Source organism: Hyperolius riggenbachi, chromosome 3, assembly GCF_040937935.1.
Source record: "Hyperolius riggenbachi isolate aHypRig1 chromosome 3, aHypRig1.pri, whole genome shotgun sequence".
Lineage (NCBI taxonomy): Eukaryota > Metazoa > Chordata > Amphibia > Anura > Hyperoliidae > Hyperolius > Hyperolius riggenbachi.
In genome coordinates, this window is record NC_090648.1 from 13,891,158 (window position 1) to 13,908,659 (window position 17,502).

Below are 17,502 nucleotides of genomic sequence, written 5' to 3' on the forward strand. Positions count from 1 at the left end.
ATGTCAGGAGAGGAGAGTCCTCCAGCAGCACAGAGTATATCAGGAGAGGAGAGTCCTCCAGCAGCACAGAGTATATCAGGAGAGGAGAGTCCTCCATCAGCACAGAGTGTATCAGGAGAGGAGAGTCCTCCAGCAGCACAGAGTATATCAGGAGAGGAGAGTCCTCCAGCAGCACAGAGTATATCAGGAGAGGAGAGTCCTCCAGCAGCACAGAGTATGTCAGGAGAGGAGAGTTAGAGGAAGGAGCAGAGTCCTCCAGCAGCACAGAGTATATCAGGAGAGGAGAGTTAGAGGAAGGAGCATAGTCCTCCAGCAGCACAGAGTGTATCAGGAGAGGAGAGTTAGATAGAGGGAGGAGCAGTCCTCCAGCAGCACAGAGTGTATCAGGAGAGGAGAGTTAGAGGGAGGAGCAGAGTCCTCCAGCAGCACAGAGTATATCAGGAGAGGAGCGTTACATAGGGGATAGAGCAGAGTCCTCCAGCAGCACAGAGTATATCAGGAGAGGAGAGTTAGAGGAAGGAGCAGAGTCCTCCAGTAGCACAGAGTATATCAGGAGAGGAGAGTTAGAGGAAGGAGCATAGTCCTCCAGCAGCACAGAGTGTATCAGGAGAGGAGAGTTAGATAGAGGGAGGAGCAGTCCTCCAGCAGCACAGAGTGTATCAGGAGAGGAGAGTTAGAGGGAGGAGCAGAGTCCTCCAGCAGCACAGAGTATATCAGGAGAGGAGCGTTACATAGGGGATAGAGCAGAGTCCTCCAGCAGCACAGAGTATATCAGGAGAGGAGAGTTAGAGGAAGGAGCAGAGTCCTCCAGTAGCACAGAGTATATCAGGAGAGGAGAGCTAGAGGAAGGAGCAGAGTCCTCCAGTAGCACAGAGTGTATCAGGAGAGGAGAGTTAGAGGAAGGAGCAGAGTCCTCCAGCAGCACAGAGTATATCAGGAGAGGATAGTTAGATAGAGGAAGGAGCAGCGTCTTCCAGCAGCACAGAGTATGTCAGGAGAGGAGAGTTAGAGGAAGGAGCAGCGTCCTCCAGTAGCACAGAGTGTATCAGGAGAGGAGAGTTAGAGGAAGGAGCAGAGTCCTCCAGCAGCACAGAGTATATCAGGAGAGGAAAAATAGAGGGAGGAGCAGAGTCCTCCAGCAGCACAGAAAGATAGATATCTCAGGCCTGGGGGCAGACCGACAGACAGATAAATAGATACAGTGGTTTGCAAAAGTATTCGGCCCCCTTGAAGTTTTCTACATTTTGTCACATTACTTCCACAAATATGAATCAATTTTATTGGAATTCCATGAGAAATACCAATACAAAGTGGTGTACATGTGAGAAGTGGAACGAAAATCATACATGATTCCAAACATTTTTTACAAATAAATAACTGCAAAGTGGTGTGTGTATAATTATTCGGCCCCCTTTGATCTGAGTGCAGTCAGTTGCCTATAGACATTGCCTGATGAGTGCTAATGACTAAACAGAGTGCACCGTGTGTAATCTAATGTCATTACAAATACAGCTGCTCTGTGAGGGCCTCAGAGGTTGTCTAATGGCCCATACTCACGGGCTACAATTGTCGCCGCAACACGCGGCGCGCGCGTGTTGCGGCGACAGGTCGCCCGTGAGTATGGGCCGTCGCACGAGCGCGCACCCCGAACTGTCGCCCGCCGCTGATGTCGCCAGGCGATTGAAAGTTTCAATCGCCTGGCGACAGTCGCCGCCGCACCTCCGCCGCAACTGTCGCTAGTCCGCGTGAGTACGCGGACTAGCGACAGCAACCTCCATTCAGAATGCAGAGCTTCCGGCGGGGGGAGGAGGAACGTCGGCGACAGCTTCCGTCGCGCCGCTGGTCCCTCTTCCACGTGTGTACGCGGAGGGAGCTGGCGAGGAGCTGTCGCCGGCCTGTCGCCCACACGCTCACGTGTGCTGGCGACAGGCAACTTTTGCTGCCCGTGAGTATGGGCCATAAGAAAATATTGGGAGCAACAACACCATGAAGTCTAAAGAACACACCACACAGGTCAGGGATCAAGTTATTGAGAAATTTTAAGCAGGCTTAGGCTACAAAAAGATTTCCAAAGCCTTGAACATCCCACAGAGCACTGTTCAAGCAATCATTCAGAAATGGAAGGAGTATGGCACAACTGTAAACCTACCAAGACAAGGCAATCCACCTAAACTCACAGGCCGAACAAGGAGAGCACTGATCAGAAATGCAGTCAAGAGGCCCATGGTGACTCTGGACGAGCTGCAGAGATCTACAGCTCAGGTGGGAGACTCTGTCCATAGGACAACTATTAGTCATGCACTGTACAAAGTTGGCCTTTATGGAAGAGTGGCAAGAAGAAAGCCATTGTTAACAGAAAAGCATAAGAAGTCCTGTTTGCAGTTTGCCACAAGCCATGTGGGGGACAAAGCAACCATGTGGAAGAAGGTGCTCTGGTCAGATGAGACCAAAATGGAACTTTTTGGCCAAAATGCAAAACGCTATGTGTGGCGGAAAACTAACACTGCACATCACTCTGAACACACCATCCCCACTGTCAAATATGGTGGTGGCAGCATCATGTTCTAGGGGTGCTTCTCTTCAGCAGGGACAGGGAAGCTGGTCAGAGTTGATGGGAAGATGGGTGGAGCCAAATACAGGGCAAACTTGGAAGAAAACCTCTTGGAGTCTGCAGACTGGGGCGGAGGTTCAACTTCCAGCAGGTAAACGACCCTAAACATAAAGCCAGGGCAACAATGGAATGGTTTAAAACAAAACATATCCATGTGTTAGAATGGCCCAGTCAAAGTCCAGATCTAAATCCAATCGAGAATCTGTGGCAAGATCTGAAAACTGCTGTTCACAAACGCTGTCCATTCTAATCTGACTGAGCTGGAGCTGTTTTGCAGAGAAGAATGGGCAAGGATTTCAGTCTCTAGATGTGCAAAGCTGGTAGAGACATACCCTAAAAGACTGGCAGCTGTAATTGCAGCAAAAGGTGGTTCTACAAAGTATTAACTCAGGGGGCTGAATAATTACGCACACCCCACTTTGCAGTTATTTATTTGTAGAAAATGTTTGGAATCATGTATGATTTTCGTTCCACTTCTCACGTGTACACCACTTTGTATTGGTCTTTCACATGGAATTCCAATAAAATTGATTCATGTTTGTGGCAGTAATATAATATGACAAAATGTGGAAAACTTCAAGGGGGCCGAATACTTTTGCAACCCACTGTATATGCAGGGTATATTGTGTGTGTGTGTGTGGGGGGGGGGGGGGGGGCTGGTGAGCAGTCGCATAACGCTGCAGCAGTCCTGCAGGGTATGTGGGGTGGGTCAGTAGATAGATGCAGCAGTCCTGTTTGTACATTAGCCTCGCAGTGATGGGAGCGGATGGGTCCGGGGGGGACAGTGGATAGATGCAGGGTGTGCTATGGTAGGTGCCAGTAGATAGATGCAGCAGTCCTGTTTGTACATTAGCCCCGCAGTGATGGGAGCGGATGGGTTCTGCTGGTTAAACAATGCATAGAGTGAGGGCACCATGACAAGCCAGAAATCCGGTGCTGCGGGCCAAGAATAATAAACAGCAGATCAGCAGGGATTATGGGGCAGTCACATGCCAGGAAAAGGCCTCGTACTACAGAGTGTTCAAACAACAGCTCCTGCCTCTCCTCCCAGCATCCATCACAGCCGGTGCAGGGAGGGAGACACCATTATCATGCTGTACATTCACTTTACTAACAAGCTGATCCGCTCACGCAAGGCTCCTACACACCTCGAATTTTTCTAAACGACCGGTCGTTTGGACGTCAAATCGGGCGTGAGTTTGGTCGGACGTTCAGCTGATAAGACTGGATTTCAACGATCTGCCAAGCGAATCCCTGAAATCCAGTCTTATCAGCTGAACGTCCGAACATACTCACGCCCGATTTGACGTCCAAACGACCGGTCGTTTAGAAAAATCTGAGGCGTGTATGTACCTTCAGGTCTCAGAACAATACGTCAGTACTAGTCTGTCATTATTATCATTATTGTTGTTTTGTGTACGTCTTGAAACTCTGAACCCCAGTAGGGCTGCCAGGCAACTAGTTTTGTTTAAAAGGAAATACATATGGCAGCCTCCATATCCCTCTCCCTTCAGTTGTCCTTTAAAGTTTACTACTACTCTGGTAGTGTATAATGGTGGCGCACTACATTGGCTTGCAAAAGTATTCGGCCCCCTTGAAGTTTTCCACATTTTGTCACATTACTGCCACAAACATGCATCCATTTTATTGGAATTCCACGTGAAAGACCAATACAAAGTGGTGTACACGTGAGAAGTGGAACGAAAATCATACATGATTCCAAACATTTTTTACAAATAAATAACTGCAAAGTGGGGTGTGCATAATTATTCAGCCCCCTCAGTCAATACTTTGTAGAACCACCTTTTGCTGCAATTACAGCTGCCAGTGTTTTAGGGTATGTCTCTACCAGCTTTGCACATCTAGAGACTGAAATCCTTGCCCATTCTTCTCTGCAAAACAGCTCCAGCTCAGTCAGATTAGATGGACAACGTTTGTGAACAGCAGTTTTCAGATCTTGCCACAGATTCTCGATTGGATTTAGATCTGGACTTTGACTGGGCCATTCTAACACATGTATATGTTTTGTTTTAAAACATTCCATTGTTGCCCTGGCTTTATGTTTAGGGTCGTTGTCCTGCTGAAAGGTGAACCTCTGCCCCAGTCTCAAGTGTTTTGCAGTCTCCAAGAGGTTTTCTTCCAAGTTTGCCCTGTATTTGGCTCCATCCATCTTCCCATCAACTCTGACCAGCTTCCCTGTCCCTGCTGAAGAGATGCACCCCCCGAGTATGATGCTGCCACCACCATATTTGACAGTGGGGATGGTGTGTTCTGAGTTATGTGCATTGTTAATTTTTCGCCACACATAGCGTTTTGCATTTTGGCCAAAAAGTTCCATTTTGGTCTCATCTGACCAGAGCACCTTCTTCCACATGGTTGCTGTGTCCCCCGCATGGCTTGTGGCAAACTGCAAACGGGACTTCTTATGCTTTCTGTTAACAATGGCTTTCTTCTTGCCACTCTGCCATAAAGGCCAACTTTGTACAGTGCATGACTAATAGTTGTCCTATGGACAGAGTCTCCCACCTGAGCTGTAGATCTCTGCAGCTCGTCCAGAGTCACCATGGGCCTCTTGACTGCATTTCTGATCAGCTCTCTCCTTGTTCAGCCTGTGAGTTTAGGTGGATGGCCTTGTCCATGGGCGTCCGCACATATGGCAAATTCAAGCGTCTGCCCGACCCTGGCCGCCCGCTGCCCCCCCCCCCCCCCCCCCCGGCCGCTTGCCCGTGTCGCCAGCAGGAGGGGAGCAGCGCAGAGAAGAGGGAGAGCTATAGGCACAGTGGGGAAGGGCGGACGTCTACCCCCCCCCCCTTTCCCTCACCTTAGGGGGCTCTCCCTCCCTCGTTCCAAGTGCCGGAAGTTCTTGTGCCGCTGTCCGGTCTGGACCAGACCAGACTAGCGGCAAATCTATCCGGCGCCTGAACGAGACGGAGCTAAGTTCCGCCCGCTGCCCAGCGCTGCACAATACTTTGTTCCGGAGGGGAGAGCGAGGGTGGGAGAGCCCCAAGGTGAGGGAAGGGGGGGAGATGGCCCTCCTTCCCCGCTGTGCCCACAGCTCTCCCTCTTCTCTGCGCTGTTCCCCTCCTGCTGGGGGCACACCTGGCTACTTATTCTGGGCACATATACCCCTGGCTACATATACTGGGCACATATACCCCTGGCTACATATACTGGGCACATATACCCCTGGCTATATATACTGGGCACATATACCACTGCCTACATATACTGGGCACATATACCCCTGGCTACATATACTGGGTACATATACACCTGACTACTTATTTTGGGCACATATACCCCTGGCTACATATACTGGGCACATATACCCCTGGCTACTTATTCTGGGCACATATACCCCTGGCTATATATACTGGGCACATATACCCCTGGCTACATATACTGGGCACATATACCCTTGGCTACATATACTGGGCACATATACCCCTGCCTACATATACTGGGCACATATACCCCTGCCTACATATACTGGGCACATATACCCCTGCCTACATATACTGGGCACATATACTCCTGGCTACATATACTGGGCACATATACCCCTGGCTACATATACTGGGGACATATACCCCTGCCTACATATACTGGGCACATATACCACAGACTACATATACTGGGCACATATACACCTGCCTACATATACTGGGCACATATACCCCTGCCTACATATACTGGGCACATATACCTCTGGCTACATATACTGGGCACATATACCCCTGCCTACATATACTGGGCACATATACCCCTGGCTACATATACTGGGCACATATACCCCTGGCTACATATACTGGGCACATATACCCCTGGCTACATATACTGGGCACATATACCCCTGGCTATATATACTGGGCACATATACCCCTGGCTACATATACTGGGCACATATACCCCTGGCTACATATACTGGGCACATATACCACTGGCTACATATACTGGGCACATATACCCCTGCCTACATATACTGGGCACATATACCCCTGCCTACATATACTGGGCACATATACTCCTGGCTACATATACTGGGGACATATACCCCTGGCTACATATACTGGGCACATATACCCCTGCCTACATATACTGGGCACATATACCACAGACTACATATACTGGGCACATATACCCCTGCCTACATATACTGGGCACATATACCCCTGCCTACATATACTGGGCACATATACCCCTGGCTACATATACTGGGCACATATACCCCTGACTACATATACTGGGGACATATACCCCTGACTACATATACTGGGCACATATACCCCTGACTACATATACTGGGCACATATACCCCTGCCTACATATACTGGGCACATATACCCCTGCCTACATATACTGGGCACATATACCTCTGGCTACATATACTGAGCACATATACCTCTGCCTACATATACTGGGCACATATACCCCTGCCTACATATGCTGGGCACATATACCCCTGGCTACATATACTGGGCACATATACCCCTGGCTACATATACTGGGCACATATACCCCTGGCTATATATACTGGGCACATATACCCCTGGCTACATATACTGGGCACATATACCCCTGCCTACATATACTGGGCACATATACCTCTGGTTACATATACTGGGCACAAATACCCCTGCCTACATATACTGGGCACATATACCCCTGGCTACCTGTTCTGGGGGCATCTCTTCCCCTGGCTACCTGTTCTGGAGACATCTATACCGCTGGCCACCTATTCTGGGGACACCTATAGACCTGGGGCTACCTATTTTTGTCTAATCACTGCTGTCAAATTGAGTGTATTTTAGGGAACTGCTGCCAGGTGAGAGGTGTCTACCATATTAAGGGGGCATTCTGTCTATTTATGTGAAATGCTGTCTATTTATGTGCCTCATGACTGCTGAATTTGTCTTGTTGGGGGCCTCATGATTTGTTGGGGGCCTCAAGATCACTGAATTTGTCATGTTGGGGGCCTCACGATTGCTGAATTTGTCTTGTTGGGGGCCTCACGATTGCTGAATTTGTCTTGTTGGGGGCCTCATGATTGCTGAATTTGTCTTGTTGGGGGCCTCATGATTGCTGAATTTGTCTTGTTGGGGGCCTCATGATTGCTGAATTTGTCTTGATGGGGGGGCCTCATGATTGCTGAATTTGTCTTGTAGGGGGCCTCACGATTGCTGAATTTGTCTTGTTGGGGGCCTCATGATTGCTGAATTTGTCTTGTTGGGGGCCTCATGATTGCTGAATTTGTCTTGTTGGGGGCCTCATGATTGCTGAATTTGTCTTGTTGGGGGCCTCATGATTGCTGAATTTGTCTTGATGGGGGGGCCTCATGATTGCTGATTTTGTCTTGTTGGGGGTCACATGATTGCTGAATTTGTCTTGTTGGGGGCCTCATGATTGCTGAATTTGTCTTGTTGGGGGTCACATGATTGCTAACTGCGAGACTATGGGAAAAGCTGAATCCTTATCATATGAGACAATAGCATTAAACCTACTTTTTAATTTTTTTAAAACCGAAAATGAAAATGGGAGGTTCTAAAATAAATGAACACATTTTTCAGGAGTAGGATGGATGAAATTGTTTATCTTCACAGTTTATTTTCAACTTGGATTTTCCATAATGTTCATGTATGAGTTAAAACGTTTGTATTTAGTTTAAATTGCTGTTGGCACTTTGCGATAAGTAACTTTTGGGTTGCAGTTTGGGCACTCGACCTTCAAAAGGTTCGCCACCACTGTCCTAATCTAATGTCCCACCATTGCTAAGTTCAAGTAAACTTGTCTCCACCCGCGACCACACCCACATTCTGGTTCATGACCACACCCATTTTTCAGCATGACGTAGCCCCAATTTTTGCAGTGCGCGCCACCCCAAATTTTCGGCGCCGCCCTGCTTCTTCCTGCCCCCCTTTTTTGCCCCCCCTGGAAAATTTTCTGCGGACGCCCATGGCCTTGTCTTGGTAGGTTTACAGTTTACAGTGCCATACTCCTTCCATTTCTGAATGATCGCTTGAACAGTGCTCCGTGGGATGTTCAAGGCTTTGGAAATCTTTTTGTAGCCTAAGCCTGCTTTACATTTCTCAATAACTTTATTCCTGACCTGTCTGGGGTGTTCTTTGGACTTCATGGTGTTGTTGCTCCCCATATTCTCTTAGACAACCTCTGAGGCCCTCACAGAGCAGCTGTATTTGTACTGACATTAGGTTACACACAGGTGCACTCTATTTAGTCATTAGCACTCATCAGGCAATGTCTAGGCAACTGACTGCACTCAGATCAAAGGGGGCTGAATAATTACGCACACACCACTTTGCAGTTATTTATGTGTAAAAAATGTTTGGAATCCTGTATGATTTTCGTTCCACTTCTCATGTGTACACCACTTTGTGTTGGTCTTTCATGTGGAATTCCAATAAAATTGATTCATGTTTGTGGCAGTAATATGACAAAATGTGGAAAACTTCAAGGGGGCAGAATACTTTTGCAAGCCACTGTAAATGTGTAACCTCCTCTGTCATCACAGGAATCCGGGATATGCAGGCTGCCATTGCTGACTTACTCTTTATAATCTCCATCAGAGAGAGGCGGAGAGATGTAGTCCCCGCCCACACTGGAATGAAGGTACTGAGGGGCGGGGCATGAACCACAATACAGTCAGGGTCATAACTAGAGGAGAGTAGCCACTGCTATTGCAGGGGGCCCAGAGCGGTGGGGGGCCCCTCCGATACAGGGGGCTATACTCCAGATCAGGTGGTTTTGTGGCTACACTTATTATTGGTATGCAGAGCAGGATGGGCACACTTGTTTGATCCCCCTTGTGAGATGGGCCCCCAGGCCATGGAGGGCACCAAGGGGAGGCAAGGGAACATTGGGGGGCATCAATTTTTTGCTCGGGGGCCCCAAGAATTTTAGCTACGCCTCTGAATAGGGGGGATGGTTTACTGCAGTTGTAGAACTCTGAAGAACATATGGGATCTGGAAAGCCTGGACTGCTATATTTCCAGAAGTGGTAGAGTTTTTCATCTCTCTCTGGGGTCATATCAGATTGTGGTGAGGATTTCTGAAATGTCAGTAGATTAGCAGTCGTGTATTTCCTGCGCTCATGAGCACACAGCTCCAGCCACAGTTTCCTTGCTGTGGGTGTTACATGTGACCGCAACAGCACTAACGCCTCTAATCCCTTAACCTTCCAGCAGTCCTGGCAATGTTCTGATTTGATCCAAGTTGTGGCTGCACACGTTTACCACTTAAAGGATACCTGAGGTGACATGTGACATGATGAGATAGACATGGGTATGTACAGAGCCAAGCACACAAATAATTATGCTGTGTTCCTTTTTTTCTTTCTCTGTCTGAAAGAGATAAACATCAGGTATGTAGCGACAGTTCCTGTCTGAGTCAGACTACAGTGTGACCGTCACAGATAAGGAATTACAACTACAAAACACTTTCCTAGCAGAAAATAGTTTCTGAGAGCAGGAGAGAGATAAAAAGGTTCATTAGTTCATAGATTTTATTTCTGGCATACTTCAATGAATGTGTCATTGAGAAAAAACAATAAAACAGTAAAAACTTAAAAACTAGATTTAAATATAAAATAAAACTGTGGAATAAAATGTCATTTTTTTTCAGGAGAAGGAGGATAGATACAATTGTTTATATCATTAGTTTATTTTCACCTCGGGTGTCCTTTAAAGGATACCAGAGCTTAAAAATATAGTAAAAACGGGGGTAGCAGGCATGTACATGAAGCAGTCATGTCCACCATTCCCCCGTTTTCCTCCATCCCCCAGCTGCGGGCGAAAGGAGGGGGGGCGGAGGAGAGGTGGGGGGGGATGGTGGGCAAGAGGTCTGCTTCATGTACATGCCTGCATCCCCGCCCCCCCCCCCCCCCCCCCCCCTCCCCGTTTTTACGATATGTTTGAGCTCTGGTATCCTTTAAATGGAACCTGAAGTGAGAGGGATATGGTGGCTTCCATATGTATTTCCTTTTAATCAATACCAGTTGCCTGGCAGCCCTGCTGGTCTACTTGGCTGCAGTAATGTCTGAATAATGCCTGGTACACACAATGAGATTTTCTGGCAGATTTACTGCCAGATCGATTATTTCCAACATGTCCGATTTGAATTTCCAGCTGATTTTCTGTTCACTTCTATGGATAATCGATCTGGCAGTAAATCTCATTGTGTGTACCAGGAATAAACCCAGAAACAAGCATGCAGATAATCTCTTATCAAATCTGAAAATAATGCCCAAAACACCTGATCTGCTGCATGCTTGTTCAGGGGCTATGGCTGAAAGTATTGGAGGCAGAGGATCAGCGGGAGAGCCAGGCAACTGGTATTGTTTAAAAAAACAGGCCTTCAGGGCATCCCTGTCTGGCATCCGGCCAAGCAGTAAAGTGCCGCCCACTCCCTGTCGGGCAATCGATGACATGCGCGGAAGCATATTTCTAATCCCTGTCTGGCATCCGGCCAAACAGGAAGTGCCGCCCACTTCCTTTTGGGCAATCAATGACGTGCACGGAAGCATATTTCTAAAATACACTTACACACATGCACGACGCAGATAACTACGGCGGGTTTTTTAAATGAGCACTCGTTACCAAAGACTTACATGACTTCTGGCCCGACGCTGGTCTCTGCAGGAGCCGCACGGTGACGTAGGTATGGAAGCGCGTTAGATAGGGCACTTCCGGTGCAGCGTACCGCAACGCGGAGAGTGTGAACTCCCCCATAGACTGACATTAGGCTGCAGTGGGGTGCGGTGCATTTACTGCATTGCCCCGCCTCAGTGTGAAAGGGCTCTTAGGCTACATTGCCCCTGTGTCCGCTTTCTGTAATGCAGGTGATTGCACCCGTCCGGGACCTGCCACATTTTCCCGAACGTCGCATGCTTTCTTCCATAGAGGAACACAGTGCCACCCCCTACTGGAAACGAGCCTTTACTGCATATTTTATCATCTGTGTACAGATATAGACAGGAGTCCTGTCGTACAATACATGCCGAATATTCTGACTGCAGCAAATACTAAAGCCGGGGCATTCTATTCTTCTTGCTAAAAGATTTGGGTCAGGCCAATGTTCCTTTAAAGGTAACCTTTAAAGGAGACCTATGGAAGCTGCCATATTTACTTCCTGTTAACCAATACCAGTTGCCTGGCTGTCGTGCTGATCTGCTTGTCTGCAGTAGTGTCTGAGCCAGAGGTGCCCCCCAGTATTACGCATATGAGATAGCCAGATATACCCCCAGTATTAAGCAGCTTGGGGGGGGGCTCAAGTATAGGTAGTCAGAGATGCCCCCAAATATTAGCTGTACACTCCCAGTATTAAGTAGCCAGAGATGCCCTCAAGTTGTAGGTGGCTACTAGATGTCTAACTAGTATATGAAGCTAGATATGCTAGATAGTATTAATTAGCTCCCCCCCCCCCCCCCTTCCTTCCCAGTGCAGGTAGCCAGATGTGTCCCAGTGTTATGGCTCATACACACGGGGTACGGCTGTCGCCGCAACCACATGGCACGCTCGTGTTGCGACGACAGGTCGCCCGTGTGTATCAATCGCCGGCTACAGCTGTCAATCGCCGGCTACAGCTGTCGCCGCAACTTCGTCGCAACTGTCGCTAGTCCGCATTTGCATGCGGACTAGCGACAGCAGCCCACACACAGCACACAGAGCTTCCGGCGGGGGGGGAGACAGATGTTTCCCCAGTACAGGGAGCCAAATGCACCCCCAGTATTAAGCAGTATCCCCGACTATGAGTAGCAAATGTTCCCCCAATCATCCACTACATAGTCTACAGTGGAGTGTGTGTGTGTGTGGGGGGGGGGGGGGGGGAAACCTCAATAAAATTATTTCGCGTTTTACAAACATAAAAGAGACACACAAAAATGCTGACAACAGCAGAAGAACATTCCATATTTTCGTAGCATTGCATCTGCCCAGACCTGGACTTGTAAGCTTGATAACCCTTATTTGGGTTAGGTGCACTTGGGATCGGGACCAGGCACTGAGCCTCCTGTTTCCAAACGTGCGCAAACTGCCACCTTTCTGCCATTTATTATGCCTCTGCTCGAGCTCTCCCTTAAGAATGTGCATTGAAACGCTTTCTCACCTGAGTTGTCATGTCTGTCTCCGACACGCCAGTGAGTACTGGGGCTCCTTGTGACCTGGGGGCCTGCTGCCCCTTTGTCCCAGCCCCTGGTGACAGCAGCAACGGTGGCAGGACGGGGGCGGCTCGGGGAAGTCCAGAATCCAGGGAGTGCCCAGCCCCCGCTCTGTGCTGTCCCCCCACGTCCAGCTGGTAAAAGTCCACACAGGTCCAACGTCCCCTCTGATACCTCCGTCCACCACCCAGAGGAGCCTGGTCCAAGCGCACTAGGCGAAAGCGGGAGGTGGGGGGCGAGCGAGGACCATTGGGGGGCGTCGGCGATGTAGAGCGATCCAAGACGTTCGGTGATATCGGTGACAGAGGAGAGGTTGGCTGGTAGTCAGACGTAACGCTGGTTATTTGAAATCCGCTACGTTTCTTCCCCAAGCTCATGGTAGATGAAACCTACGAAGAAGAGAAGATCTATGTCATAGCCAGTGTAGGTATAGAGTACGGGTGTCAAACTCAAATAGTGAGCCAAAACTGATCACTAGGACCAAGTCACAGGACAACCTTAATGTCTAGTGGCCACCTCCCTCCCTTATAAAGTTCCCTGGTGTCTAGTGGATCCCCACCTACCCCTAAATAGTTCCCTGGTGCCCCCACTCCCATATTCAGCTTCATAATGTCTAGTGGCCCCACTCCCTCCCCTATACATTTCCCCAGTGTCTAGTGGATCCCCACCTACCCCTAAATAGTTCCCTGGTGTCTAGTGCTTTACCTTTCCCTATAGGGCTTTACCCATAGTATAGCTTCCATGGTGGTATAGTGTGGGCAAAACATAATGCAAAGTGGGGAGACCATTTAAGGGCCACATTTGATGGCTCAGAGGGCCAGATTTGGCATGTATGGTGTAAAGTATTTCGGTAGTTGGCCTGGGTGCTGTGTAGTTAATTGGAGTAGTCAGTGGAGGCGCCATGTAGTGTACTTTGAGAATTTGAGTTGTATTGCATATTTTGTGTAGATGCCGGGTAGTGTTTTTGGGTGTTTAGTGTTGATGCTTTGTAATATATGAGGGTTGGTGAAGATGTGATGTAGTACAATCTCTCCATTGGCTGCCTATTACTCAAAGGATCCAGTTTAAGCCCTTCACGCTATCATACAAAGCTCTACATAAATTGTCCCCACCATACATTTCCTCATTAATCTCCAGATACCTCCCCACCCGAAACCTTTGCTCCTCCTAGGAGACCCTCCTGCCCTCTAGCTTGGTCACCTCTTCTCACTCCCGCATCCAGGACTTCTCATGAGCATCACCTCTCCTATGGAACGCTCTCCCCAGCCTGTCCGTCATGCTCCAAGCCTGGAAACCTTCAATCATAGTCTCAAAATACACCCGTTCAGCCAAGACTATAATTTGCTATAGGTAGCATTGGAGGGTCACTGCCTCATCCTTCCCTAATGTCTCCACCCCACTACCCTCTAGTTTGTAAGCTCACAAGGGCACGGACCTCCTCCTAGTGTTTCTTGTTCTGCTGTAATTTATCATATGAGCATGTACCAGTATTGGTGATGTCTCACACCACTCATCAGCTATGTATTTGTATTGCTGGATGTCCTGATTGTACAGAGTTTTGAACGTCTCCTGTATCTATGGTCTCCACAAGTTGTTTTCTACTAGATAAAGCAGTTTTGGAAGATCTTTGCGCTATATAGATAAAAACAATTATTATTGATTTATAAAGCAGTGCCATATTCCGTGGCGCTGTACAAAGTAAGAAACAAACATGGGAACATAATAATACAGACAATGGTGTACACCAATATACAAAATACAGAAATGGTACAAAATACAGAGTTGGTAATAACAGAATTACTATGAATAAATGTGTAACAAAATCCAAGACACAAAAGGGTGACAGAGCCCTGCCCCTTCAAGCTTTCAATCTAAAGGAATGGGGGGGGGAGGGGCAGTATACAATATTTATACCTAGAAGCAGTGTGTTTTAGGTTATCTCGTAGGAAGTACAACTTGGCCAAAGGTCAAAGGGGAATTGATCTAAGAAAAAGTGTATGCTTGTTTGAAAAAGTGAGTTTTGAGGGAATGTTTAAAGATATCAATGGTTGGGGAGTGATGGATGTGTTGTGGCAGAGGATTCCAGAGGAGGGGTGAAGCACGTGAGAAATCTTATAGAAGAGGACAATAGAAGGTTGTGTGAAGATCTGAGATTGTGGTTGGGATGGTATCTGGAAACTAGTGAGCAGATGTACAGGGTTGAACTTGATGGACGTATGTATTTTTTCAAACAAAATAACTATGTAAGGGGAGAGAGATTGTGGAGACCTTTGTAAGTTTGACCTCAATCCTCTGGTTAATTGGCAGCAAGTGAAGAGCTTGACAGAGAGGAGCAGCAGAGAGATGAATGAGATCAACAGCTGAGTTCAGTGCAGATTGGGGCGGGGCCAGTCTGTTAGTTGGTAGTCCACAAAGAAGAATGTTACAATAGTATTATAAAAGCATGTATTAACATTTTAGTCATGTCCTGAGTGAGAAAAGGTCAGATGTGAGATATGGTTTTGAGTTAAAGAAGACAGGAGCTGGTTAGGGAGTGAATGTGAGAAATAAAAGAGTGAGAGAAGTAAAATATCACCCCTAAGCACTGTGCTTTGGGAACTGAAGTAATAGGGGTGTTATTAACATTTATTGTTATATCAGGCAGAGAGGTGGACAGAGACGGTGGAAAAATGATTACTTTTGTTTTACTTATATTAAGTTTTAAGAAGCGAGAGGTCATGAAAGAGGTTATAGCAGACATATAACAGTCAAGAACACATGTGAGGATGGGGTTAAGATCCGATACAGTTGTGTATGGTCCGCATATAAGTGGTATTGAGACCCAAATGACTTGATTAAGTTGCCAAGATCGTGCATGTAGATGGAAAAGAGGAGGGAGCTAAGGACAGAGCCTTAAAGGTACCACCACATAAGGATGGGGAGAGGAGATCTGATCTGAGTAAGAGACCGAGGAGGGAGCTAAGGACAGAGCCTTGAGGTACCACCACATAAGGATGGGGAGAGGAGATCTGATCTGAGTAAGAGACCGAGGAGGGAGCTAAGGACAGAGCCTTGAGGTACCACCACATAAGGATGGGGAGAGGAGATCTGATCTGAGTAAGAGACCGAGGAGGGAGCTAAGGACAGAGCCTTGAGGTACCACCACAGGTAAAGGATGCGGAGAGGAGATCTAATCTGAGTAAGAGACCGTGAAAGACCTTCCAGAGAGATAGGAAGATATCCAGGTGAGAGCGAAGCCCTTTATACCTATAGATTGTAACGATCGGTGAAGCACAGAGAGGATCTGATTACCGGGCGGTGATCTGCAGTATCACTGGAAATACAGATGTATACCCAATTATAAGTGATCTGCAGTATCACCGATAATCCGATATACCAGCTAACCTCTGTTCACCTGAGTAGAGTGTAGTGTTTTGGTGTAACAGTAACACTTTGAGGACAAGCCTCAGCGCAGTCAGGAGTACTGCACAGATTCCTTCCGCAGACCCGGACTCTCCAAGATGGGAGGAGTCGGGCTGACAGCAGGAAGGATTGTCTGAAAGTAACCCTCAGGAGGAAGGGTCGCTAACAGAGCGAGGAACCGCCTCTAACGGTAAGGTCGGTTCTCAAGGTCGGACAAGCCAGGTCGTACACACACGGACAGATACAGTACAAGATCAGAAGACAAAGGCGGAGTCTAAGTACAGGCAGGGTTCGGCAACGGGGTATCAGATATATCGAGGTACAAAATCAGGAGGCAGAAACAGAGTCTAGGGACGAGCCGGGGTTTGGCAACAGAGTATCAGAAATATCGAGGTGCAAGATCAGAGTTCAGGAGGATAGTCAGGCAAGCAGGAAGTCATAACAGATAATCACAATCAAACTAGTACTTTAAACTATCAACAGAATCTAGCTAAGTGTAGGATTACAGCTCCAGCTGGTCCCGGCACACTTGCGGATCTGACTACGGATCTGGGTGCTCCCACGTATGTGATCGCAACGCCAGACAAAGAGCAAGTGAACAGCCAGTGGTATATATACACAAGGACCTCTCCAGGACCTCCCTAATTGCTGGACCAATGAGAGTTGTGGAAAATGTCAGCTGACCCGCCTGGTCAGCTGACTCACTTCTGGCTGTTATTTAAACTCAGCCTCTGCGCGCGCGCATGTCACTCTGAATCTAGGTGAACTATCAGTCCCAGCCACACCAGTACTGTTTTGTAATGTATCTAGTGAACTGAGTACGGAAGCCGCCTCCAATGCGGATTCCGCCGTTCCCAATGCGGATTCCGCCGTTCCCAATGCGGATTCCGCCGTTCCCAATGCGGATACTGCCGCTCTGCCTATGCGGCATGCGGTGCTTTTTCCGCGTTGTGACGCCCTGCTGGACGCGGAAACAGCCGCCTCACCTTGAGAGACAGCGGCTTTTCCGCGTTTCATCACATAGATAAGGGATGTCAAACTCAAGTGCAAAGTGGGACGAAATTGTGCTCCGAGAAAAGGCCAACCTCAATGTCTACTGGCCACCTTCCTCCTTTATAAAGTTCCCAGGTGTCTAATGCCTCCCCTCCAACCCCTATACAGTTTCCTGGTATTTAGTGGACCTCCCTATTTTATACAGTTCCCTGGTGCTTTCCCCCACCTCCCCCATATTGCTTCCCTGGTGATCTAGGGCTTCACCTCCAATATAGCTTCACTGGTGGTCTAGAGTGGGCCAAACATAATGCAAAGTGGGGAAACC

At 48.0% G+C, this 17,502-nt stretch overlaps 2 protein-coding genes across 2 annotated transcripts in view; one reads left to right on the forward strand and one right to left on the reverse strand.

The window, feature by feature from the left end:
- LOC137562492 (TSC22 domain family protein 4-like) overlaps positions 1 to 17,502 on the reverse strand; it is an 88,639-nt gene that overhangs the window by 59,055 nt on the left and 12,082 nt on the right. Inside the window, exon 2 of the mRNA XM_068273884.1 lies at positions 12,731 to 13,171. Coding sequence (XP_068129985.1) covers positions 12,731 to 13,159 — 429 coding nt within the window. The 5' untranslated portion in view covers positions 13,160 to 13,171. The remainder of the gene's footprint in view (positions 1 to 12,730; positions 13,172 to 17,502) is intronic.
- NYAP1 (neuronal tyrosine phosphorylated phosphoinositide-3-kinase adaptor 1) overlaps positions 1 to 17,502 on the forward strand; it is a 218,979-nt gene that overhangs the window by 48,466 nt on the left and 153,011 nt on the right. The window lies entirely within an intron of this gene.